This window comes from Vicugna pacos, chromosome X (assembly GCF_048564905.1).
Source record: "Vicugna pacos chromosome X, VicPac4, whole genome shotgun sequence".
Taxonomy (NCBI): Eukaryota; Metazoa; Chordata; class Mammalia; order Artiodactyla; family Camelidae; genus Vicugna; species Vicugna pacos.
Window position 1 is genome coordinate 90,699,508 of NC_133023.1, and position 25,871 is coordinate 90,725,378.

General features: G+C 43.5%; 2 protein-coding genes across 3 annotated transcripts in view; one reads left to right on the forward strand and one right to left on the reverse strand.

Moving 5' to 3' along the window:
* The window catches only part of AIFM1 (apoptosis inducing factor mitochondria associated 1), a 28,122-nt gene extending 18,178 nt beyond the window's left edge, over positions 1-9,944 (reverse strand). The window contains exons 1-2 of one of the 2 annotated variants that reach the window (XM_006204005.4): positions 9,646-9,944; positions 1,758-1,888 (exon numbers count right to left, since the gene is read on the reverse strand). In XM_006204005.4, coding sequence (XP_006204067.1) covers positions 1,758-1,888; positions 9,646-9,751 — 237 coding nt within the window. In that variant the 5' untranslated portion in view covers positions 9,752-9,944. Of the gene's footprint in view, positions 1-1,757; positions 1,889-3,088; positions 3,232-9,645 lie in introns of both variants that reach the window. The other variant, XM_006204004.3, reaches the window with a different exon arrangement.
* A 3,819-nt stretch (positions 9,945-13,763) lies between these two features.
* On the forward strand, positions 13,764-23,740 carry RAB33A (RAB33A, member RAS oncogene family). Its single transcript, XM_006204007.4, has 2 exons — positions 13,764-14,649; positions 23,150-23,740. The coding sequence occupies exons 1-2, from the start codon at positions 14,392-14,394 to the stop codon at positions 23,603-23,605; spliced, it is 714 nt and encodes a 237-aa protein (XP_006204069.1). The 5' UTR covers positions 13,764-14,391; the 3' UTR covers positions 23,606-23,740.
* The last annotated feature ends 2,131 nt before the right edge of the window (positions 23,741-25,871 follow it).

The window sequence follows — 25,871 nt, forward strand, 5'->3', positions numbered from 1 at the left end:
TAAAAATGGACTGGAAAACTAAGTACTGTATGTTAAAAGACAATGGTTATTCTGTTAATTCAGCAGTAAATTAATCAAATCCTTGAATTCAACTAACATTAATTTCAGGAAGAAAGTTTTTATCTTGGCATCAGATGCTATACACAAGTCCAGCATTTATGTATTCCTTAAAAAATATTTATTTTAAGAAAGGGACTTTTACCTAAAAAGATGGCTTAAGCTGGTCAACATGAGTGAACAGAGAAATAAGCTGAGGTCAGTGTCACACTGAGAGGGATATCCAAAATTAGCCTAGGCCCTCTCACACCTCCTAATGGCTTTGCACACAAGGGGAAGAGCAGACCAATAAATATCTTGAGGTTTAGTGGGGAAAGAACAAGAGGTTTGTCATATATATATATTTATATATTTAGCTTTTAAGTTAATGTCCTGATATAAAAATAAGTTTAAACAAACTTACTAAATAAAAATTTACCTTTCCCCCACGTGTCTCTGTCTTCCCAGTTTGCAGATTTCCAGTTAGTGACATGAATACATGTCAGGTTAAGAAAAACTACAAATTTATGACATATGTTAGCAGATAACTTTTGTAAAGGCCACTATGGCTCTGCTCACTGACAAATCTCAGCCACCTCAGAGGATGTCTTAAATGATTCAAAACCTAATATAAAACAACACAAAATAGTTTGATAACAGTTATCGGTAGACAAAAGCTTATCATTTAACCTAAAACCACTATAATATAGCAGCTTTATTATTACCAGTGTTGGATAAACAGAGAGGTAAATGAGGCATTTAACTGAATGGCTTGAGAGGAACTTGTGCTTCGCAGACATTTCTAAGGCAGGAGAAAGCAACAGTGACTGGCCTTGTCTCGTGGCCTGGCATCAAGAGCTTCACCTGGCCAGATCTGTGGAGGCCATCCAACTCTGGTACAGCAATATAAACCAGAGGTTTAAGAGGTTTCAATTGTTACAAACATATCAAATGCAAACACTTCAAATCTATTTCTGAATGAATGGGGTGGAACTGATGGGAAAACTTGAGGGAGCTATGAAATGGAAAAGTTAAGGTTTAGAGGGTAGTATCTGAATTATGAATGAGAGGAATTTAAGAAAGCAATCTATACGAATGCGTTAGCTTGCACCACTTCAGCCACTAGTTTGACCAAATTACAGATTACAAAAGGGACACTGCCAAATGAATTTACTTGAAATAGAGGCTGGGGGTGAGTGGGGAGAACACTGCAATTTCTATGGCTTTTTGGACCTCCTCAGAAGCATTCAGTAAAATGCCTTTTCATGATAAAAGTAGGGTTAATTTATTGTTTCCCACAAAAACACAAAAATTACATTTTACCTAAAATAATTCAAAATGGATGGTGTTCAAGTTACCTTTACTTGCTTATTCAATGTTTACTCTTTGAGACTGTCTTGTTAGGTATGCAGCACTAAAGCACAATATAACGTAGCATCATAAAAAAGAAGTATGAAGTTGGCAAAAGTTTCAAAGAAAGGGTTGATGATGAGGATTTATAATAATCATTAAATGTATGGCTTTAGATATATCTGGTAAGAATTCAACAGTTTGAAGAATGAGACTTGAGAACTCCCTAGTGACTGACAATGTCCCTTTAATAAATACCTAGAAAGCACATGCTGTGAATATTTCATCATATTCTAATGGATCAAGTTTTCATTAGTGCCATGGTCTCACCCACCCTACCCCAAAATATATTTTAGTGTTAAGTATCTTACATAATAAACTCCTGCCCCAGTGATTGTTGCTCCTACAATTAAGAAGTATACTAGGCTGCTGCCATCTTTCCCAGAAGCACCTGTAGACGCTAGTGATCTAGAAGGGGATCCTAGGTGATGACACTGCACAACTGTAGGTAAAGATAAGGCCAAGAAAGAAACAAAGGGAAATAGAAAAAGCACTAAGTATTAATGAAGAAACATTCAACACAAAGGCAGGGAACATTTTTGGTTACCCTGTGCTCAGAAAGAAAAAAAATGTTGCTCCAGGATTGGAGGAGAATATGTATTTTTCAAAGTCTGTTACCAGACAGAGCTTACCTATTTCTTACTCTGATTTGACTCACAACTGGCAAGAGTTGTTTACTTTTCTTGTGCATTTGGGAGTTAGGTCAGGGAATGATGATCTAGGTAACTTCAAATAATTTTCATGTCCCCCCCTACTCCACTTTTTTTAAGCCTAGTGATCAAGGAACAAAGAAAAGGTCATCATCTTACCAACGTAGAGAGAACTAAAATTGTAGTGTCGTCCAACCACTTGCTCTCAGTAAGTAAAACAAACAGCTTTCTTCAATCAAGGGTGTTACTAGGTGTTATCTAAGTTGGTTCACTCAACCTTACATGATCCAACTTCAGCCTGATCTGCTTAGTCACAGCAAACCTTGCCAAGTTAAAAAAAACTCCCACAGAATAATTCCTCTGTGACCAACTAAGCTGATCAGAGTTCATTTAAGGAGATATTATTGTATTAATACCATATAGCGGTTAAAACCATGTTTTTCACCTCATACAAACTCCATCCTACAATTAGAGATACTAGGCCTACTTCTATAATTTAGTCTTTGGGTGAGATTCAGGGGTAGTTTTCTTTTCAGGAATGCTTAATATTTTGGATTGAAGGTTGTTGTTTTAAAATGTTTATTAGCCCAAGCTAAGGAAAAATAAAATATCTGACAAATGGGTCAAAATCAAATATTGTGCTAAGGGGCTGCAATGAATTTTGACCTTATTCACAGGTTAGTGTGTCACATCCAACGGAAAGGGTACAATTTTGTGGATTAGTCAAATCTAAGAAAATGCAGTGGCTTTCAAGTAAAGAGCAAAAAGACAAGTGAAAAGAGCAAAGATAATCAACGTGAGATTAAATTTCAGCCATTCTCAAATTAGCTCTCATAGGATATTTGACAGTAGGCACTTTAAGGAAGGCTTTTTGGAAATTCTTCCAAAAGGAGAAAGGGGAATTAGTTGTAAAAGTCTTAAGTAGAGTAGTACTGAGTCTATTAGTGGGAGCTGTTTGGCAGCTTCTTTACACAAGCTGCTTTTCTACTTACATATGCACCAGCTCCTATTGTTGATAAGCCCACAATAAGGACTAACACAGAATTATCGATTTTGCCCCCTGATGCACCAGAGCTAGCCATTTGTCTTGTCATCTGGAGTTCTAGAGGAACATGCCATCGCTGGAACAAGTTGCCTAAGGAACACAATTTATTAAGACACACACACATACAGAAATAAAATAGTTAATACATGTTTATGACTAAACGTTAACGCATTGTACAAGTAAAGACTTAACTGCCCATTGGGCTGCGTGATACTCACTGTTGAATGACCAAGAAAAAAAATCATCAAAACTGTTCACACAAATACAACAGATATCAGAATGTACACTCTTTCAAGTTGTTAGAATGTTTTTAAGAGTACAATTTAATGCTGTCCAGGGAGTAATTTATAGCTTCCAGGAAAGATAATGAAAACCATATGGGCAGTTCATCAAATACCTCTCTCTTCACATCTTCACCATAAATGAAGTAAACACGGAGAGGTGACCGAATAGATAGATATAACAAGTTAACTACAGGCTACCTGGGACACTCTAATGATCACTTAAGGAGTAATCTAAATGGCTGGCTCAAACTTTGCACAAAATAATAAACTCCTGCAACACAATCTAACTAGTTCAGTCTTGTGTGAAAGGCAATACATCCTGGAAGACAGAAATGGTAAAGCTCAGAAGAAAATCAGAAAAAAAATTTAGGTGAATTTATCTTCCCCAAAGGCCTGAAGATTGTGAAATATTTTTTAAATGACAAAATTTAAAATATCCACCAACTACTTGGCTCTTAGTCCTCCCAAATAATACACAGATTATGTTGATGTAAAAACTCTGTACAGCTATATAACGATCTGATGATTATAACAACGCTCACATACAGAAATGTAAGTGTTTCACAGACTTTCATCCTGGAGGATACTGGCATTTTCAGATAAACGAAGGTTTCAGTACCTTCTCTGCTTGTGATATTCCTCGTGTTTACTACTGACCTAGAACAGGGGTTTGCAAACCTTTTCTGTAAGGAATCAGATAGCAAATACTTTCAGCTTTGCAGGTCAGTCTCTGCTGCAACTGCTCAATTCTGCTGATGATGCAAAAAAACAGCCACAACATATAAATGAATGGGCGTGACTGTGTCCCAATAAAACTTTACTAACAGACACTGAAATGTGAATTTTAAATAATTTTCATGTGTCAAAAAACAGTCTATTAAAATTTTTTTTCTCAGCCATCTAAAAAATGTAAAAACCAATTTTAGCTTGAGGGGCATACAAAAGCATGTGGGTTTGGCCTGTGGGCTGTAGCTTGCCTATCCTGATCTAGAACAGTGGTCCTCAAACCTGAGTGTGCATGAGGATCCCGTGGAGGGTTTGTTAAAACACGATGGCCAGACCTACCCCCAGAGTTTCTTAATCAGAGGATCTGGGATGGGGCTCCAGAATATGAATTCCTACCAAGCTTCCAGGTGATGCTGAGGCTGCCAATCTGCACTTTGAGAACCGCTGATCTACAAGCAAGGAGATATGTTCCTGGTCTGACCAAGTTTTAAAAGACAAACAGAATGGTGTTGCTAAGCCATTCCATATGTACCTGCAGAGATTAGAAACAGGGAGCTTTCCCCCTTGCTTTCACAATGCTTTCACAATTACAGGGCACAGAGGGGTAAAAACATATCCAATACAGGCCTGCAGTCTCTTACCTGAAATCCTTGGGAACACGTGCATTCCAGAACTTAGAATTGTTAGGGTTTAAGTATATAGTGCATAAACCATATAGTAAGTAACACCCAGCACAGTAATGAGCAACTACCCAGTCACACACATTGTTTCTATGACCAATCACATTCAGTGGAATAAACAAAAGAGTCTAAATAGCTCCTCTCCAGCTCAGGTCAGGTTTTACTAACAAATGAGTTACAAAAACTTGATTTTTAGTCCTATTCTGATTTCTGAATTATAGATAAGAGACTATGGACCCATACTCTTAGAATTGAAAATGTATTTTTTTCCTAGTGTTTTTATTTCTTACCTGCTTTAGAATCCTTCCTCACCACATGAAATAAAATGGTTTATATGTGGAAACAACAAATCATGAAAATAAAAACATGTGCAAGGGTGGAGAAGCTCATCTCAATCTGGGCAAGCTTTTGATTTTCAGAAGTCCATAAAAATGATGAAGCATCAGAAACAGAACCTGACAACTTGCAGAGCTTAGAAAATGAAACTGGATAGAAAAAGCTCCACATGGTTAAATTTAGTACGGCAAATTTAGTTTTGTCCTGTACCTCCACCCCAAGTTTGTTCACTGAAAATAAATGCTTTTTAAATTGTTTATCCCTCTAAAAGATCCTAAATTGAGAAATCATAACAACTTTGTTTTAATATAATAATTTAATATAATATTCTGCTTTTGCTTGCCTTCCACAAACTAATAAAACTAAAGTGTAAATCTGGGTTAGTTCTACAGTTTTTCCTCGATTTGCAAAAGAAAAAGGACATTTAGAAGTACATTGATTTTTTTAAAAGGTAAACTGGTTCATATTTAAACTATTGCTTGAAAATAAATATACTACAATACTATCATTAACAAACCAACTTTTTACATACCTACATAGTGAATTTAATTTGTAAAAGGTGGTAAGTATTGTATGGATGTTTATATTTTCTCTTACCTACAAAATTATTCCCACATCTTTCCCCTCATAGCTTCAAAATTTTTGCAAATTTTACATTATGACTGAAACATGCCTTTTCACTTGTTTTACTAAAATGGGAAAGCCAACTTACTCCTTGACTTTTCCTTGTACCAATCTACTTGTTTTAGGTTTTCTGCAGTCAGACCACACATACAGCAGTGCTTTCTTCCTCACATTTAAGATTCAATTCTTTTTTAAAAATGTTAATACATTTATATACAATAAGACTGCCATTTTAGTGATAATTAGAACCTCTATCATGTCATATAATTGTCATTTGTTTTTAGTGGTTGGAATAATTAAGATGTAGTCTCTTAGCAAGTCTGATATTATAATACAATATTGTTATCCATATTCATTATACTGTCCAAAGATTCAATCCTTGTAGGTGTTTGCTCAATAAATATTTCTTGAATTAATGAATAAAATAAGGAAATACAAATTCTTCCCAGTTCTACTGATAAGGGCTGAACATTTTGAAGAATTCTTTGCAAAGAAGTTTTAGCCAGATCCCATTTATTACAGGTTGCTTAATAATAAATTAGTAACCTCCACTACCAGACTAGCATTAGAATAGCACCTAAATCAGCAAATTCATTTCTGTAGATTTCATAATGTTTTTCCACACTCCCAGAAGGCCTTTTCCAGAAATACATCCGCACAATTGAGGCACTGAGGAATCTCAAATTGTTAAGAGGTCTATATGCTCTTGAGTCATGTTTTCTGAATGTCAAACTGATTTTTCTGACACGGATAAAACACAAGATGGGACAAGCCTGCGTGATCTGTCCATTGTAGTTAGGTGCCTCTTGTGTGAACTACTCTGAAGAAAGGCACCAGAAGAAAAATTATTTCAATGACAGAAAAATCTAACTCTATTCTGCAAAGTTAAGTCCTTCAGAGTACTAGGGTTCAGTCACTGAGAATTTACCACGTACCAGAGACTATACAAAATGCTTAAGACACAAAAAATAAATAGGACATAACCCCTGTCCTTGGGTAGTGTGTAGTTTAGGAGGGGAGAATGGCCACTATTATTCTGAATATCAGAAAATGGGCTTGATATAAATCACCAGATGCAAGGTTGCTCAGTTTGTTTTTTTAATCCTTAGGTCAGTGGAACAGAGGGAAAAGTCATTATTCATTCAGAACAGTAGTTTCCAAACTTGTGTGATTATATGAATTACATCAAAAGGCTTGTTAAATATAAATAAAAATTCCCAAGGCTCTCTCCTGGAGATTCTCATTCAGTAAATCTGGGGTTGGCCATCCACTCAATTTATATGATCAGGCAGGTTTTGGAAACATGATCTAGAAGAAAGTTACAGTATGCAGCAACTCCCCTAATCTATTAGAAAATGTCTAGAAAATACAAAGTATTAATTGGTTACAGAAAAGACTGACTTGCTAAAATTTTCTTCTGGAAAGCTTTACCTCAGCAGAAAGAGTAGGTAAAGGCTCATCTTCTACGCTTCAAAAAAAAAAAAAGTGTTACTTGGCAGTGTCCAGGAAGTCTGGATCCCTGCCCACAAGGAGTCCAGTTTCCTTTTTAAGGAGGTGAGAAGGATTCTGAACAGAGAAAAATATTCAAACATTTGACTCTCAGGTCAGGGGTCGGTGATCAGTTTGATCACATGGGCAGCACAGTGTTTGGTAACCAAATAAGATATTACAGAACAAAAAATATCTATTACCTAACCAATCTGCTCCTCAGTGCTGAATGCAGACATAAAGTGGTGAATATTAATTACCTTCAATCATTTCTGGAAAGAGGCAGGGCATCTAAATAAAGTAGATAAACAAATAGTAGCAATTATGGCTTTAAGGCAAAAGGCAACGTACAATAGAAATGAACCTGACAATGGTAACAGATGTGGAGGAGATCGTTTCAAGGTAGGTTTAAAGTTTGCTATAATTCTGGCGAATAACTAGTGGGGAGGAAGGGAAAAAAGGAGGGCGAAATGGCATATCAACAAACAGTGCCTCTTCCTGACCTATGCAAAAACATTTGGTAAATGTTACCATGTGAAAAAGAAATCAGATTAAAAGCAATTAGTAATCAAGCCACAAAACAGGGTTAATTCCAAAAATGACAGTCATTTCTTTTTGAAAGTGTAACCCCACCCCCACCCATTTCTAAAAGTAATGATGTTATACTCTGGTGCTCGGCCAAAGGACAAGGAATAAGTGTATACAAAAAGATGGATGCCAAAAAGTCAGAATATAGTCTACAGCAGACTGCCTTCAAACAAAGTCATGCAATGGAAAAGAACATTTTGAGTCAGTATCTTTCAGTAGTTCTAATATCACCAACCACCTTCAAATGTCTGATGAATCAATTTACCTTTGCAAATCCATATTTAATCATTGAGAACTTTTAGCCAGACTTCAGAATGCTGGCAAAAGTTATGAGTTTAAGCAAAATAAGTACACAAAGTTTGAAAGGCCAGCGTGGATGAAAATCTTCAGCTTACCTAACTTTCTGTGTAAATTTCTGTGCAATGCACATAGAGCATCCTCATTTCAATTCACAAAACCCATATCAATGACATCATAGGCAGCTTATTAGTTTAAAAGCTAACAGAGGTTAAGTTCCAAGAGCAATACGTCTTAGGACATACCTCAGGTACACCCATCAGGAAACATTTTGGGGCACCGCAACTGGAAAAACTAATCACACGCACATTTCCAAAGACTCTAACAATCTAAGGAAAACATTTTCCACTTAAAAAAAAAAGCACCCAGAAGGCAGTCCATGTTGAAAAGGCATCAAGGATAACTTCTGACATTGCAAATATGAATATCCTCCAGTGGCCAAAGATTATCTATTTTTAAAACAACAACAAGGACAACAACAAAACAGCATCTCCTACGGGTGGATAACTCTTTACCCCCATGAAATTGTGCAGGTTGAAGATGAGCAGGCTAAGACCTGCTTAGATAAATTTAAGGCTGTCCGATGCACACTGGGTTAAATGTGAACCAGATTCATTCTTAACCTTTTGAGGTCAAGCTTTACAAGGCAGTGTGGAGTTGGGGCAAGGGGATTAGGGACCTAGAGACTGGCAAACTATCCTTTGCGCTGCCTATTAATTAGGTATGTGACCTTGGGCAAGTAATTCCACCTCTCTGTGTCCCGGTTTATTATCTATAAAATGAGTAGGTTGAACTTTACCACGAAATCCCTTCCAGCTCTAAAATCTGATGAAACGACTTCATGGAAGGCAAAGACAGTGCGTTCTGCAAATTGTTTCTTTGAATCATTAAAGACCACTAAGAATTACACTGACTAGATATCTCAAATTAACTCTGGGCCAACTCCTCCTGGTGTCTGGCACAGAGCCCACTGACTCCTTACTTGCACTGCACTGTTTCTGTTTCACTGGGCACTCAAATCTATGAATCTCCTCAAGGGTTTGGAAGGTAAGCAGGTAATACACTTATTTACAGAAGGAACTGAGGCGTAGGGCTTAAACGTCCTGCTTCAAGTCTTACAGTCGATAAACGACAAAGTCTACTTGACCTCATTACTCTAAAACAGGCGTACTAGGGTGGCCGGGAGGTGACACTGGACAATACGAAACAACCAGCTGTTCTGTTATCCCTGAACTGCAAACCCTCCCAGGAAAGGCCTCAAGCCGACTACTGGGCTCAAATCCCTTGAAGGTCAGGTCGGCATGGCTTGCGAAACTCACGGTTGGATCCCGCCAATTCGGAATACAAGCGATTGTGAGTGTTTAGTTTTTTCCCGGGGGTGGGGTTGGGGTGGGGGAAGGCCTGAGAGTCATGGGGAGCCTGTGGAGGCCAGGCCCTCGGTCTTAGAGGTGGGGGTTGCCCGGGATGGGTCAGTCAGTCACCTGGGAGCCGGTTCCTCTGCCTCGGGCCTCGGACGCACACTGTCCGCACCAAGGGCGCCAGCTTCTGCTTCAGAGCACCCGCCGCTAGGCCTCCACACCTGAACATTTCGGCAACCGCTACTCTGGACTCCTCCTCCTTTCCTTTCTTCTTGTGCACGGACGGAAGGGTCAAACACCGTGGGCCCCGGCCGGCTCCCCCTGCTCCTTTCACACGCACTCTACGCAGACTCCTCCTCCCAGCTCCGGGTGGGCATTGGACAGCTAAGCCGGCCTGCTAGAGCAGGGGAAGGGGAAGCTGGACAGGAGGCGTACTGCGCAGGCGTAGTGTTCAGCGGCGCCTTGCGATTGGCCCTCACGGTGAGAAGCTGTGCGCATGCGCCTGCCTGCCCTCACGCTTGCAAAGACCGCAGCCCGAGTTGCTTGCAAGTTTCCGCGGGTAGTTGGCGACGCGTTCCGCCAAGCGGGTTCAGAAAGCTGTCCAAGGAGGGACCCGTGGGGCCGCTTTACCTAGCGGTTGTGGCCGGTGTTGCTGCTGTGTCAATGGCATGAACCTGTTACTATTTTGTGAGGCAGCATCTCACAAAACGTGGCCCCAGCACCGGTGTGTTCTTCTGTTTTAGTCCGCTAATTACTAGATACTAAGCCTTCCGGATTTTCTGGCTGTAGTCCACTTCCAGTCTTTCCATAGGTCCAGCCGGAGCACCTGGCTTCCCCGATTTGGAGTGGACTTCCGTCTTTTACCGGTTGCTGGCGCTTTCCCACCCAACCCCTGTTTCCGGGACAAGTAATCATTCCGCGCTCCCCATCCCGCCATATCGCTTTTATATTGTGCAATTCTGTGTCCTAGATGCTGTACCAGGCCTGCGGATAGACACCTGCTATCACGGCTTCTGTGCTTGAGAGCAGGACCCTGGCAGTAGAGTTCGTGCTTCACAGACATTGAGAGAAATCCTTAACAGGATTTTAAGAATTGTGGGAGGAGTAGGGTGAGGGGCTGAGTGTAAATAGGTGTTTTGACTTTACCAAACGTAGGCAGAATTGGAAATACACTTTTTGGCTGTGTGCAAAACATGCCTTTTTCAAAGTTTTGAGATACGTGTTCATTTAACAAGTATTTATTGAGCACTTGCCACTTGGGCTGTGCTATGAAAGGAGCTCTGGGGGATACAGAAAGTATAGGAAGAGGTCACTGTCTAGTTGGGGAGATGACATATATTGGTCATTTAAATAAAAATATCTAATGTAGTGTCAGAGCAAGAGAAAAGAATATGGAATGGAATAGCTAAGGAATAGCAATAACACTTCTTGTATGAGCTGTGTCTTGAAGGATGAGTAGTCAAATTCAAATAAACAGTGGAGAAGGAATGATATTTCAGATAGTGAATACATTGGGACCAAGAGTTATATTTTCAGTGGTTAAGTACCTTTGGCTTTGAATCCAGTCTGCCCCAGCTTGAATCCTGGCTCTGCCACCTGGGCAAGTCACTTGTGCCTCATTTTTCTCATCTACCAATCTCATAGGATTGTTTTGGAGGTTAAACGAGCTAATATTTGTAAAGTGTCTTAGAGGAAGCACCATGCTGTTTAAAAGGCTTGGAAGTAGAAAACAAACAAAACCCAGCACATTTTCAGGGAACAATGGCAGAGTGTACATAGTAAGAAGTATATAAGGACAGCTGAATATGGTGAGGCCAGATTTGAACTGGCAAAAGGGTTTGGCCCTAATCTTGTAGTTGATGAAGTTATGAAGTGGAATAAGATAGGGAATGAAATTACAAAGGCATTGTTTTAGGAAGTTTAACCCAGGGAGTAGTATTTATTGGGTGAAAATGATCTACGGTTCCCTTACTAAGAATAGATCAATGTTCAGAAGTGCAGACAATGCATGACTTTTAACCTAGGGCTGTTTGGTGGGGGTTAAATACTGAAAACATCAATTCCACAATAAGGTAAAAAATTATTTATATTTATTTCATATTTTAAAGGCCTTACAGACAATTATATTCATTGCTGTTTCTAAAAGCCACTAGTTAACATGGATTGATTAAACACAAAGTTAATCATATCTGCTGGTGAAAGAGGCTTTGGAAAACAATGTCACAATCATGACCATCAGGTACCTACGAAAACAACTAGGTGTATTTAAAAGACAGTCATTTAATGATGCACAATTAACACAAAGAAAAGGCATTGTATGGCACATTTACTTTTGCAATAGGTGCAGTGAGGTAGTTTTCTTGTCCTCTTAATTAAAAATTGTATTTTCTCATTTTGGAGGGCAAAAGCAATTTATACATATTGAATCACTCTAAAAATATTAAGTGAAAGTTCCCTAAAATCCCACTCCACAGGGTTCTTATTAGGGCATGGGGCCCATTTTCACATACCCTATTTCCAGGAATCAATGCGTCTACCTTACAAATATAATGTGAACTTTCAGACTCAGTGGCAAGTTTTTATTGGAAGCATATATCTTAACAATCTTATGTGGATGTAATCTTTTTTATATCTCTCAGAAAGTCAGTGTTAATTATAGCTATGAATTAGGAAAGCTTCTTTCCACTCTTACCTACTGGATATGCCTAATTAATAGGTACCTTTTTAAAAATAGCTATTCTTCTGTAGATAATGATCACCAGGAGCATTGACTTCAAATACAGAGGAGAATGATTTGGCAAACTATTATCTAGACATCAACCAATCAAAAAACCAAAATACTGTTCAATGAGGATTGCTATTCATACTGTACAATGATAATTGATATTCATAATGATGACCTTGGATTAGCCAACTAAGATTAAATCCTTCTCAAGAAGGCTTTTATATTAAATAGTATAATCTAGAGTTTCAGAAAGGGGTGAGCCACATATATGCTAAAAGAGTTAGTTATAAATATATCGCTAACTCAGCTTAAATAGCTTATCAACTACAAGACCCCATTTTCCCAGCCATTTTAAGTAACTTGGACTTGGCTGAGCAGTCACATTCCAGTTTGCTTACAGATCTGTCACTGATGCACTGAAGTGTTTTCTCCATAGTGGGAATGGATTTAGTCGTGTTTGTCTCTTCTGCAGCTCAGCTTCACACACAAATAAGATGGCAGCTCATGTGTGCTTCTGGAATCCCTGACCTTGATGGCATTAGCAAATAACTTATATGTCGGTGCTATTGGCATATGTCGGTATTACCTTAGTCTGTGAAATATGTGGGAGGAGGGATAAAGTCTTAAAAGCAAACATTAACGGGTGCATTTTATTGTATGCAAAATTGTACCTTAGTAAAGTAGATTTCAAACAAACAAATTCTGAACCTGCAAATCACTTTCTGGAGGGGAAATACTGGTCTTGACCAAGACGTGTGATCTTATGAAGCCTTGGGAAGCTGCCCCCTAACACCGTAAGAAAGTTCTCTTCATTTATCATCTTCCAAGCATAATCTAGGTTTCTGGCAAATTAGACCCAACCACTTTGTTCTACATTCAGTTGAAGAGGGGTGAACCCTCCTAAGGGTTTCCAATTCCTTTTGCAGCTCCACCGTTCTGGAAGAATTTATGATTATATGGAGGACTAGGGAATGCAAGACACTGTGAGGTTTATGCCATGTTCCAAGATCAATCCACCTGGACCTGTAATGGTTAGCCCCGGAAACAAAGTCCCCTTTTGCTGAAGCTGCCACCACTAGCTTCCCCCCTTCTCCTACCTCATGTATGGCCCTCTCCCCCGGCGGGCTTTCCCCATTGGCCAGCCAAACACAACCGACCGCGGCAGCCAATGAGAGCCGCTCTCCTGAACATTCAGAGGATGGATGCTCGTGGTGTGATGAGGGGAGGTTGGCGCCTGGCACGCGCCCCCCTACATCTGGCAAGTCTGTGACAGAAACAGTAACTCCCCCTACACACGCACACCCGTGCCCCTGCCTTCTTCCTCTCAGCTGCGCGGGCCCCCACAACCCACGGCGTGTCTTGGCAGCGCCCTCCCCGGCTCCTTGCGGCGCGCGAGCGCACCTGCTTTCTCAATAAGACAGAGCATCCCTTTATCCCAAGGCTTGGGAGGGGGCCGCGGAGGAGCGGCGCAGCTGCCCGCCGCTGGCGAGGTGAAAGAGGTATCTCCGCCCCGCACCCCACCCCTGCAGGGTAATGTCGCTCCGAGGCCGAAGTACTCCAGAGATGCCTGGGTGCAGCTCTCTTTGTCCTCCCCAGCTGTGCTCCCTGCCCGCTGACCCTGTGAGCTCCGAGAAAGTGGGGGGTGGGGAGCCCCAAACCTATAAAATAAATGGCGAGGAGAAAGGAAGACCATCCCGAAATGGTATGCGCTGCTCTCCCCACTTCCCCGTTCCTCCTTAGGCTTCCTCCCTCCGGTGTGTCCCTGGGGTCTAGGCAAAGGCGCCGCGGCAGCGTGGGGAGCGCGGTAGGATCGCACCGCCGAGCGTCCCGTCCGAGGGCACAGACGCAAGGAGAAGGCTTGCCCATTCTCCATCTCTCCTCCCCTCCCTGGCTTTTGTGTCGGTGCCTGGGAGCTGCTAGGAGGGTGCGCTGGAGGAGGAGGGGGGGCCTGGGGTGAGAGGAACCCCTTCACGCGCGCGCGCGCACACGTTGCCGGCGCACGCACACACGCGCGGACACAGACTCACAGACACGCACACACACACACACGCACAAAGCTCGCTCGCCTCGAGCGCACTAACGTGGCCGTTTTCTTTGTGTGGAGCCCTCGAGGGGGGTTGGGACCCCGGTCCGGTCCGGGGGAGATGGCGCAGCCCATCCTGGGCCATGGGAACCTGCAGCCCGCCTCGGCCGCTGGCCTGGCGTCCCTGGAGCTCGACTCGTCGCTGGACCAGTACGTGCAGATTCGCATCTTCAAAATCATCGTGATTGGGGACTCCAACGTGGGCAAGACCTGCCTGACCTTCCGCTTCTGCGGAGGGACCTTCCCGGACAAGACTGAGGCCACCATCGGCGTGGACTTCAGGGAGAAGACTGTGGAAATCGAGGGCGAGAAGATCAAGGTGATCCAGACGGTCAGGTCCAGGAAGGGAGGGATCTGGGAGGGGGCCTCGCCAGAGGCATCACTCTAGTGGTTGTAAATGTCCAGTGCATGGCTGTGTCGCCGCTTGCTGAGCCCAAGACCCTCGGCACGTCCTCATCCCCTTTCCCCTCTCTCTCAGTGGCCCAGTTCTCACCTCACCCGTTTTTTGAGGGCAGGCGGGAGTGGCTGCATTCATGCCCTTTGCCCCTGCCTGACAGCTCCCGCCAGGAAAAGCCTGTTTGATCCCATCCTTGACCCTGAGCCGGGAGCAGCGGCACCTGTGGGCAGAGGGAGGTAGGAGGGATCTCCATCCTGGTCTGTGGGATGGATCCCAAAGCACTTTACACATCTTGAGGTTTCTTCTACCTCGTGGGTGCCAATAGGTTGCAACATACCTGCTTTGGCTAAGCCCCGAGGCATTAGAGGGGAGGAAAGATGGAAACCCATAGAGAATGAAAGCTGCTTTATTTTAAATTACAATTTATTGTTAAGATTATGGTTATGATTTGCAATAGGAGTGGAGTGGGGGTGGTTCTAGCACAAAGCCATAAGCCCTTTTAAGGAAATTGAGACAGGGTCATCTGGTAGCTCTTTATAATAGACAAAATTTGTTCTTTTGGGACAGTACCCCTCAAATCCTTAAATGATATCTTCTTTATTTGTCTGGGGTACCTAATGCACATTACTCATCCTGTTGGCATTGTCTCCAGCAGGCCTTTGTAAAAATGCAGAGCAACTTATCTGAGGGCCAAGGGAAGTGTCTTCGTCCCCCACCCCCATTAGTTTGTCAAGTAGGCTAAGTACAGATATTCTTGTCTGACCATTTGTGCTCACTTCCAGTTCAGAAAAGGTAGAAACTCGAGAGGACAGGAATATTTCAATGTGCAGAGGGTGGAGTGGGGAGGACACAGCAAGGGCAGCTTCATGTGTCAGGGGAGCAGAGAGGGGCAGGGTTATAGGCAAGAAAATCACCTCAAAAGACACCGGGCACTAAAGAGGGACTCCTCCAGACCCACAGCAGGCCTTCTCTTGAGCCTATGGTGGGACCCTGTTGGGTGAAGGTAACCCTCCCTCCTGCTGGGCAAACAGCCCAAATGACCACAGGCCTCCTCTTCTGAGTGATGCGGAGAGAAAGGCTGAGTAGGGGAGAATGATGAAACACTCTCAACTGTGCAAGATTCCTGACTTGCTTCATTATTAAAATGAACGTGTTTTAAAATGGCTTCAGAGACCGGGCTGTCAGGAGGATGGGCTGATAGGGGAGAGTTCGTGAAAACAACTGAGCCCCAGAGTCAGGAAGATAGGGCACTGTTTTGAAATAGTGATATTTTTGGCTTTTCGAGTTTTGGGGGGAACTGCTACATTTCCTTTTTAAAGTAAAGTAGGTATCTGTCTCTGTCCTTTCCTAGGGCTCTTATGTCGATGTCTGCTTGCCTTGGGCTTTCTCTAGTGTGTCCAGCTTCTTTAATGTAGGGTTTGTAAGACTCTGGAATTTCTAAAACATGCCTCCTAAATTCAAAATAGAAATAAGGATGTGCTCTTAAAACTCTCAAAACCCTTCAAATGTAATGCTATCGCTGGTTTCAAATAAAGTGTCACATTGAGCCAAAGAGTCCTCTGGACGTAAGAGAAGGGAAATAAGTCCACTCGAAATTTAGATGGAGGGAAAAAGAAATATTTGGGAGTCGAGGGAAGAAGAACAGGGGGAGAGGAGAGGAGGAGGCCAGAAAGTGGGAAATGGGAGGTGAAAACCAGAGGAAGAGGGTCACTGCTCAATGGCCTTGGGGAAATTTTGCAAAGATTCCTTCCTTTCTAACACCCAGTACTTAGCCAAACTGGATTTTACAGTCTCTTGCAAAGATTCTGGACTTTTTCCCAGAGGGCAGAGCCTGTGACAGTGTGACTCACTTAGAAACAGAGCCCAGCACAGCACCACGTGCAGATAAGTGCTTAATACAGGCTTTTTTTGGGAAGATGATATTTTCAAGAGGGCAAAACCTTGTGACACTGCTTATGGAGGAGCCCTCTGAATACAGATTCTGAAGGAGCTCAGGGTGGGGTGTGGGAGCAGCAGGATGGGGACCCTGCCTTTGACAAAGCTGCTGCAACCTCAGGGCCAAAGCTGGAGGCAAGACCAGTATATCCTTGGGAAGATGGCAGAGCATGGCAGCTAGCACATGATCTACATAGGAGAAGATTTTGCCTCATGTTCCAGCTGGCCTGAAGTTTCTCAAGGACAAGTGCCAAACCACGCTAGGAGGTGACTTCCCTTTAGAGGAGACAGAAAAGTCCAGTGGAGGCTGAGGTGGCCCTAGACCACAGCCAGCAGTAGAAGGCTGGCAGGCTCTGCAATGCCAATGCTCGCAGGAGAGTGGCAGGGAGGTCTCTGCCAGCTCTGCTCTCAGTCCGAGTAGGGTGTGGCTTCTTCTGGGCTGCCTCCCCATGTCCCAGGGTAGCACACACCGCTAACCTCTGCAGAGGGACGACTCATTCAGCATATCTGGGGCTACTTTCTTAATTACCAGGGCCATCCCTAGGGCTTTGAAGCCCCATTTGGTATCTCCAATCAACATATCCCCCACCCCCTCACATTTATAATCCAGTGTTTCCTGGTTAACATGCACATTAAGAAAAGTTTCCAGGTAGAGGGTAACAATAGCTCAATGCTAGAGCGCATGCCTAGCATGCACGAGGTCCTGGGTTCCATCCCCAGTACCTCCATTACAGAAAAAAAATCACAGAAAGAGAAACTTCCAATGAGTAGACAATAGTAATAATAATAACAACAACAGCAGCAGCAGCAGTTTGTATTTACTGAATAGACAAAGAGCCCAGGCCAGGCACTTTCCGTGCACTATCTTACTAGATCTTCTCAGCAGCCCTATGAAATTAGGACTACTATTATCATTCCTGTTTTATAGACAAGGAGACTAAAGTTAGAGAGATTAAATAACTTGCCCAAAGGCACGTGGATCTGAGCTGCAGTCTTTGACTCTTGAGCCCAAGCACTTCACATCTCACTATCCTGCCTTCCCTGTGACACGGCCTAGACTCAGAGCACATGTTCTTTACCACCGCTCTCTAGCAGGGCAGTATCTGGCTCGAGGGTGGCGTGCACAAGGGGAGCGGCACGCCAAGCAGCCATCCTTATGATCTCTCTTAGGCCAGGGGCCCAGGGTTACAGCCCCCAGACCCAGGAGCCTTCAAGATGTCACTTTCAACTGCACCCCAGACATTGAGCCGTGTACCTAGGCTGGGTTTTACTTTTTGCACCTTGACTGTCTCAGCTTGGATGTGAGAATCAGAGACTGTTCAGAGATGGAAGAGACCTTAGAGAATCTCTAATCTGACTTTCTTGTTTTACAAATAGGAAGCTGAGGCTCAGAGAGGGAAAGTGACTTAAGATCACACAGAGCCAGGCCTACAGCTCTGGTGTCCTAATTTTCTTTTCGGTGCTCTTTCCACAAACCATGCTGCCTGGCTTACAAAAAAGCACATACATCCCCACTCTGGGCTAGCCCCATGGTCCGTCCAACCCACAAAAGCTGTGACGGGGACATGGTGGGACATTATATGGGAAAGCTGACAGTCCCTGACATCAGCCTAGGAAAGATGGAGGCATCCCCCAACCCCTAAAGGAAGGGTGGATCTTCCCTCAGTGACCGTTATGTGTCTGTCATCTTACAGGTTTAGCTAAATCGTATTGTGCCTCTCTCAGTCTGAAAGCATTGGAAAATGCCAATTATGGGTGTGTGTTTAGGGGTGGGGCATTAGGGAGGCTCAGTTCTGATTTTTGAGCCATTTTTGGTGAATTTTCATGGAAGCATCCCCCCCAGTTTGATTCCTCCCACAGACCGGGCGCCCCCTCTGCCTCAGCCCTCCAGACCAGGCACACGGCAGGTTAGCCGAGACTGTGGGCAGGTGCCTCTCAGGACTGCGGATTGGTCTTCCTCCACTGATGACTTGGAAAAACACCTTCGTGTGTTACACTGCTGCATGGATGGAGGCTGAGCTAAGTGTTTCCTTGGAAGCTGCCCGCAGTCAGAATGACATCATGCCTTCCTTAGGGCTTCTGAACGTCCATCTTCTGCCAGTTAGCTTAATAGTTAATTATCCATCAGTGTGGTTGTTTCTCTGTCTCCCTTGCTGCCTCTGTTGCTGTGTGTGAGTTTCTATTTGTCTCTGTCCTCCTTTGCCATTCTCAGTGTCAGCCTTGTGTGCAAACGTGGGTGTATCTTAGATGCAGATAGGACAGTCCAGCTAGCTGAAGAAAGATTTGTTTTAAACTTTTCCCGTCATTCACTTGGGCATCCTCCAAAGGTTACAGATGTATTTTCTCCTTTTTCCACTTCTACCCTCCCCCACCAGCCTGCAACAAAAGGACATTTATGCCTCATCTCTAGAAAGATGCCAGATATATTCCCTAGGGAAAAGAAATACGCGCCCCCATCAGCTAGGAGAACATGCACGGGGTGAGGGACTTGCTGAAGCTTGCTCCAGCAGCAATAGCCCCAGGAAAATGGTTCACGAGGCTAGATTTATCTTGGGAAGCTCCCCACCCTGGACCCCTCCACTTTCCTCCAGCTTCCCTGTCACTTTGGTCTTGCCCCCCAGCCAACTGTGGCATGTTGCTGGCATTCCTCTCTCCTCCCCCTCCCCACTGACTGCTTTTGCCTTGGCTCTATCTCATCATTAAGAGGCCAAGCTTTCTGTACTTTCCAGGATGAGAACCAACAGATCCAAGGAGCAGTGCTACCAGGACAGGGCTCATGGGCCTTCTGAGAGAATGGAAACAATTAATATTTGCAGAACACTTTATATTTTGCAAAAGCTCTTTCTCACGTGTTATTTCATTTGCCTAGTCATTGACTCAGCTAGGAAGCAGAGGGGCTGGAACGCGGGTCTCTCAATTCGACATCTACTGCTGCGTTTCCAAGAGCGCTTGCTCACTTAGCTGTCTGGTCAGACTTGGTGGAGGAGGTTTCGGGCCAGGGAGGAAGGGTGAGTGTGTACTAGGCACTGTGTCCCGTACTTACAAGGAATGCTAATCTTCACAGCATCCCTGCAAGATTGCTGTGTTTGTCCTTAGTTTCCAGAGGAGGACACTGAAGATAAAGTAACTTGCCTGAGGACACCTAACTAGTAGGACCTGGTTGGGCTGAGATTTGCACCCTCATTGGTTTGACTCCACTGTACCCTACTGGCCCTTGGAGAGAAAATAGGGTCCTGGGGACATGTATGTGGCTAAGGGGCAGGTGTCACTTCTGGCCACCATGTGGATGTGGTACCCACAAGAAGGGAGAACTGGGTGAGAGAGTGCCGGCTGCAACAGGGTGAGGGGATGCTTTCACTGTCCGACGAGGGGCCAGGCTTTCTGAGGATGCTGAGAATGACAGGGATGGCAAACCTAGTAACGAAATGAGGTCACTTGTGTTCCAGCAAGCCTGACTGCCGTGCCCTCCCTTTGTGATGGCTCTGAGGCCACAGCATCAGTTCGGATTTTCTGCTGGGAGCAGCCTGCTTCCTGGCTTCCCTCTGACCACAGACAGGGATGGAAAGACCTGGGAGGGGGACTTATAAAGAGTTGGAATGGGAGCAGTGCCTATGGTTGAAGTTCTGAGCCTCCAAATAAAAGCTTCAAGGGTCCCAAAGGCACTGGACAGGCAAAGGAGGCCTCCAGCCAAGAGGGTCCCCTGCAGTTCTGGCAGCTTGGGTGGTGTACACAGTTCTGAAGCCAAAGAAAAGCCAAACAGCCAACCCACTCAGCCCCAAACACCTCACACACTCCCACCCGTGTTCCTGCTAGTGGCAGGTATTTTTAGACTCCTGAGCTCATGGTGTTAAAGCATCTGCTGTGTGCCTGACGGCTGTAGGGATTCTGCCTTACTCAGAGGCAAGAGTTCCGACTACCCAAGGGTGGGGGTGGGGAAAGCAGGAGCCAAGTGTGACACTTGCCCTCTTCCCACTGACTTCCCTCCCTTTCCCAGCCTGCTCTCCCACTTCTTCCTGCTCAGAGCACTGGAGAGGTAGAAGAAATAAAAATCTCTTCTGTCTCTGCTTGCTGAAGCAAATCAGCCTTTGAGGACTTAAGTGTTTCTGGGTAACAAAGTCGAATGTTGTCTCTGAAATTGCCTTGGTGGATACCTAGAATGCCAGATCAACTGTAGTTTTGGTGGCTCAGGTCACTATTTTTTTTTTTTTGATAATGACGATGATGGTGATGACGGCATGATGATGAGTGACCTGATTTGATGCTTACAGTCTAGCTGGAAGGTTGCCAAGAAAACAGATGAAATGACTAGAGAACAAATATATTCTAAAGGGTGTGGTACAGACACAAAGTGTGATAGAAATTCCTAAGAAAAGAGAATTGAAGAGAAGTCGGAGAAGGTTTTAGGAAGAAGGTGGAGGTATGAGCCAAGCCTTGAAGAATGGGTAGGATTTGGATAGAGCAACGAGGGGTGGGGCTGGGGAAACCAAGTCTGTTGGGGAAGGTGGACCAGCAGGACCAAAGGTACAGAGGAGGGAATGAACCAGGTGGAGCTGAGTAGTTGGAAACCAGGTTGGGTGGGGTCCAGTTATGGCAGACAGAAATCTTGCCATTTTGCTGCCACATGCAGTAGAGGGTTAACAGAATTTGCTGAAGAAGGAGATGACATGCTGATATCAAGCAGGGATTTAGAAAGGCTAGTTTGAAAGCAGTATGCAAGAGGCCCTGGAGTGGAAACATCCCAAATCCAAAAGACTGCTGTAGTCCAGGAGTTAGGAGAGGAAAGTCTGACCAAGAGACATAGAAATCTAAATAGAAGAAGGGGGTGAATTCGAAGGCCATGTCCATAGAGGAGATGAAGGGAAGCCTGGACAATGAAAGCTGATGTTCAGAATAATGACTCTGGGGTCCTGAAAGATCTCCTTCAGCAAAGAGATCTAATTATATTTACTAGATTATACTTACATACTGCTAACTCCAAATAAAGGCTGTACTTAATTTTAAGAACCATAGTAGTCACTTAGTAATCATAATCACATTTTTTTCATAACTGAAAATTGCATAGGGCCTAGGCATGAGCATGAATACTCTTGTCCAAGACTTTGGATATGTAAGGAAATAGATTGGGCTGAATGTGTGTAGACTCCAGAGTATCCCCTGGGAGTTGTATCTTTATATATGTTACTGATTAGTCCAAAAGCTGATATGCAGAATTAGAATCCAGTGAGCTAAATTACCTTCTACACAACAAAGAAATGAACTTAAAATAAATTGAGCCACAAGGTGAGATTTTAACACTAACTTTGTTTTGTTTAAAAAGTTATGCCAAAAACCCCCCACAAAATCCAAAGCGATTTTGTTTGCAGTAGAAAATTTGGAAAATACAAAAAAAGAGGAGAAAATAAATATCAGCTAAAGTCCCACTGTTTGTAACTAACCAGTAATGTTCTGGTGTATACATTTCCAGTCTTTCCTATGCATATTTCTATATTTAATTTTTTGAAAATTAGGACCAAAGCATATGAAAAATTTTGTGTCCTACTTTTTTCACTTATATTTTGTGAGCATTTCCTCCACCATTTGTTCTTTGAAAAGGTTATTTTTAATGGCTGCATAATAGCATATATATATATAATAGATACATATATTTAGATATACATAAGATGTATATCTATCTACACACACACACACACACACACACACATTTTAGCTATTCATCTCCTAGTGAACATTTAGGTTGTTTCTTGTTTTTTAAAAAGTATAAATAACACTGTGATGAAGATCTTTGTACAAATTTTTAACCACATATCTCTTCTTTCTTTTTTTTTCTTTCCCCTCAGTTTTATTGAGATGTAATTGACATATATCACTGTATAAGGTTCAGGTGTGTAGCATCATGGTTTGACTTACACATATTGTGAAATGATGGCCGCAGTGAGTTTAGTGAACATCCAACCCCTTACACAGAATAAAAAGAAAAAGCAAAATGAAAACTTTTTTCCTTGTGATGAGAATTTACCCTCTTAACAACTTTCATATATATCATACACCTGTGGTAACTGTGATCATCATGCTGTATAGTACATCCTGAGGACTTATTTATCTTATTTGCTATTTCTTTTGTATAGATTTCTGGAAGTGGGATTATAGGCTCTAAGAGTTTTGTACATTTTTAAGGTTTTTGATCATATTGCCAAATTACCCTCCAAGAAAGTTGACCAATTTGCATTCCAGTTTTTCAACTAAAAGCCTTAAGCTTTTCAACTCCAGACTTTCAACTAAAAATCTTAAGTCTTAATAAACCTTGGAAGAAACTTCTCTCTATACTTTGATCAGTCCATTCTGCCAGTTCCTGTGTCAGAGCTTGTCACCTCAAGCTTCCTGTGTCAGAGCTTGTCACCTCATTTTCATAATGCCACAGAACCATGTTTTCTCTTTTCTGTTCATGTTTCCTTTTTTGACTCCAAATACGGGTTTGTGTATCTTCCAGGTTCAAGTGTGGGACACGGCGGGTCAGGAACGCTTCCGCAAAAGCATGGTGGAACATTACTATCGCAACGTGCATGCCGTGGTCTTTGTCTATGACGTCACCAAGATGACATCCTTCACCAACCTCAAAATGTGGATCCAAGAATGCAATGGGCATGCCGTGCCTCCACTCGTCCCGAAAGTGCTTGTGGGCAACAAGTGTGACTTGAGGGAACAGATCCAGGTGCCCTCCAACTTAGCCCTGAAATTCGCCGATGCTCACAACATGCTCTTGTTTGAGACATCGGCCAAGGACCCTAAAGAGAGCCAGAACGTGGAGTCAATTTTCATGTGCCTGGCTTGCCGATTGAAGGCTCAGAAGTCCCTGCTCTATCGTGATGCTGAGAGGCAGCAGGGGAAGGTGCAGAAACTGGAGTTCCCACAGGAAGCTAACAGTAAAACTTCCTGTCCCTGTTGAAACCAAATGGTGTAAATACAAGACCAATTATCACTGGAGTTTTTTTTTCTTTCCCTTTTTTTTCCGTGCCTGCATAACACTGATACCTGCTTGTTTCCATACAAATTGATATTAAAATAAAATTTGTATAGATTATCACATGCCTTCACGTCTTGCTTTCCTCCAAGAAGACATTTCTGATTGTGATGAATAGGAGAGGCACCTTGCCCTACTAGAAAAGTATACCAGTGCCAAGGCTCACTCCCTACCAGCCTTCTACGCCACCTGAAATGCTCCTCATTTGAGTCACTTCTTCAGGACTATTTCCTGCTCTCACATGATGTCATCAGTGGGCAGAAATACCCAGAGGGAGTGGAATACAGGCCAGATACGTTTTTCTAGACAGCCAGTGCAGGCAGAGGGATAAAGTTTTGAAAGGAGACATTGACTCATCATTTCCTCAGTTCCCTGGATGTTGAGAGTAGGCTGCTCTCTTCTTATGTCCCAAAATTTAAAAATAAAAAGTAGAGGTTACCCAACAGGCCCAGTTGCTTCCAAAGTAGTTAGATCCTGCATCCCCATTTTCCACCAAGCCACCTTGATACCAAAATTGTTTCTTTCCCCCGTCCTTTCTTGGAGAGGGTAGAGTTCAAACTAACAAATATCTATGATGCCCCCAGATCTTTGCTGGGTGCTCCAGAAGATACACAACAAGAGGAAGATTTATCCCCTCTGTTCCAAGACCCTCTGATCTAGTTGTGAGGACAATGTATATACTGAAACTACTTGGGGACGAAGATTAGACAATAATATTACCAAGTGTGAGACTTTGCTATGAGAATTGAGAGCATTTGGTACCCAACATCAGGGAGGGGGTCACCAAAAATAACTGGACTTATTTTGGATGTTGAATAAAGTGTAACATTTGGATTGGTAAAAAGGAAGGGAGTAGGCAAAAGTAGGGAGGCAGGAATGACCCTGGGGATTGAGCCAAAGGAGTTCCCAAGATGTCCTTGCCTTGGACAATAGCTGGGAGCCACACAATCAGCTGGACTCTGCAGCTCTGCCTTTGGGGCTGTAGGATCTTGTCGTTGGGACCCCCAGAACTACCCTTCCCCTAGTGTCTGAGTATTTGCTCAGGCCCCCGATTCAGCCTGAGGACTTGCTCGGGCTGAGCTCAGTGTGTCTGAGAACTATCTCAGCAGAATCCTTCCCTCGGAAAACAAGACCAGATGCTGCTCTGAGCACCACCACCTAGAGCAGTGCTGGGGAGGGGTACTCAGCCCAGAATAGCTGGAGAAGCGTGGCCCCCAAGTGTAGCTGACTGCAGCCCACCCTCAGTGTGTGGGGGGCGGGTTGGAGGGTTTGGTGTTGTGCTGAGAGCTCCCTGGAAAGCAAGGCTCAGCTTCTGCAACTTTGAGTGGGAGATGCAGAGAGAGGTCAGTGATTGTTCTCTTACAACATCTGAGGGGACAGAGTTGCTGCCCCAACTTGTAAAGCCCTCCCCCCACCCACCATCCCTCATCTCCTCAATGGGAGGGGCCTTGCTCCCTCTAGAAGGGCTGGCCAAGGCTCCACCTGTTTCACATCTTGTTCTGACCCTAAGTTCCCTTAACTGTCTATGTCCCTAATGGTTGGTGCTGCAGCAGCAGGACTGAGATGGGGTCCCAGAGATTCCCCTAGATTAGAAGTTCCCAAATGCTAGTTCACAGATGACTACATGAAATCAGTTGGCAACTTGTTAAAGTATAGATTCTTGGGGCACTGGCCTCAGACACTCTGGTCTACTAGCTCTGGGGCAAGGCCCAGGAATTTTTCTTTTTTAATATCCATAGTTGATTCTGATGTGCCTCCAGGCCCTCCCCGCCTCCTGGTCTCTGTCTCTATCTCTGTCTCTGTCTCTCTCTTTCCATAGGCTTCCAGACAAACTCAAAAATCTGAAACTACCTTTCCTCAGTCAGGCCTTCAAAACCAATAATCTAGGTAACCATGGAATCCAGCCTGGGGAGGTGCATTCTTTCTTAGGAGAAATGAAACTGTTGCAGTCATATCGAATGTCCTTGAGCTGTTCGTCTGAAACTAGTAGGCAAGAGCCTCTTAACCACGAAAGGCAAATGAACCAACCCAGAGTATAAACAGCTCTACACTGAGGACCACTTTGGAGGCAAAATTGATAATTTAAATAGAGATTGCATGTCTGCTGTGCGCCCTCTCCTGGTAAAATTAGTGAAGGCTGGAAAGTGTTTACCAGCAGTTTTTCTGCCGAGGGGTGATCCTGGGATGGAAA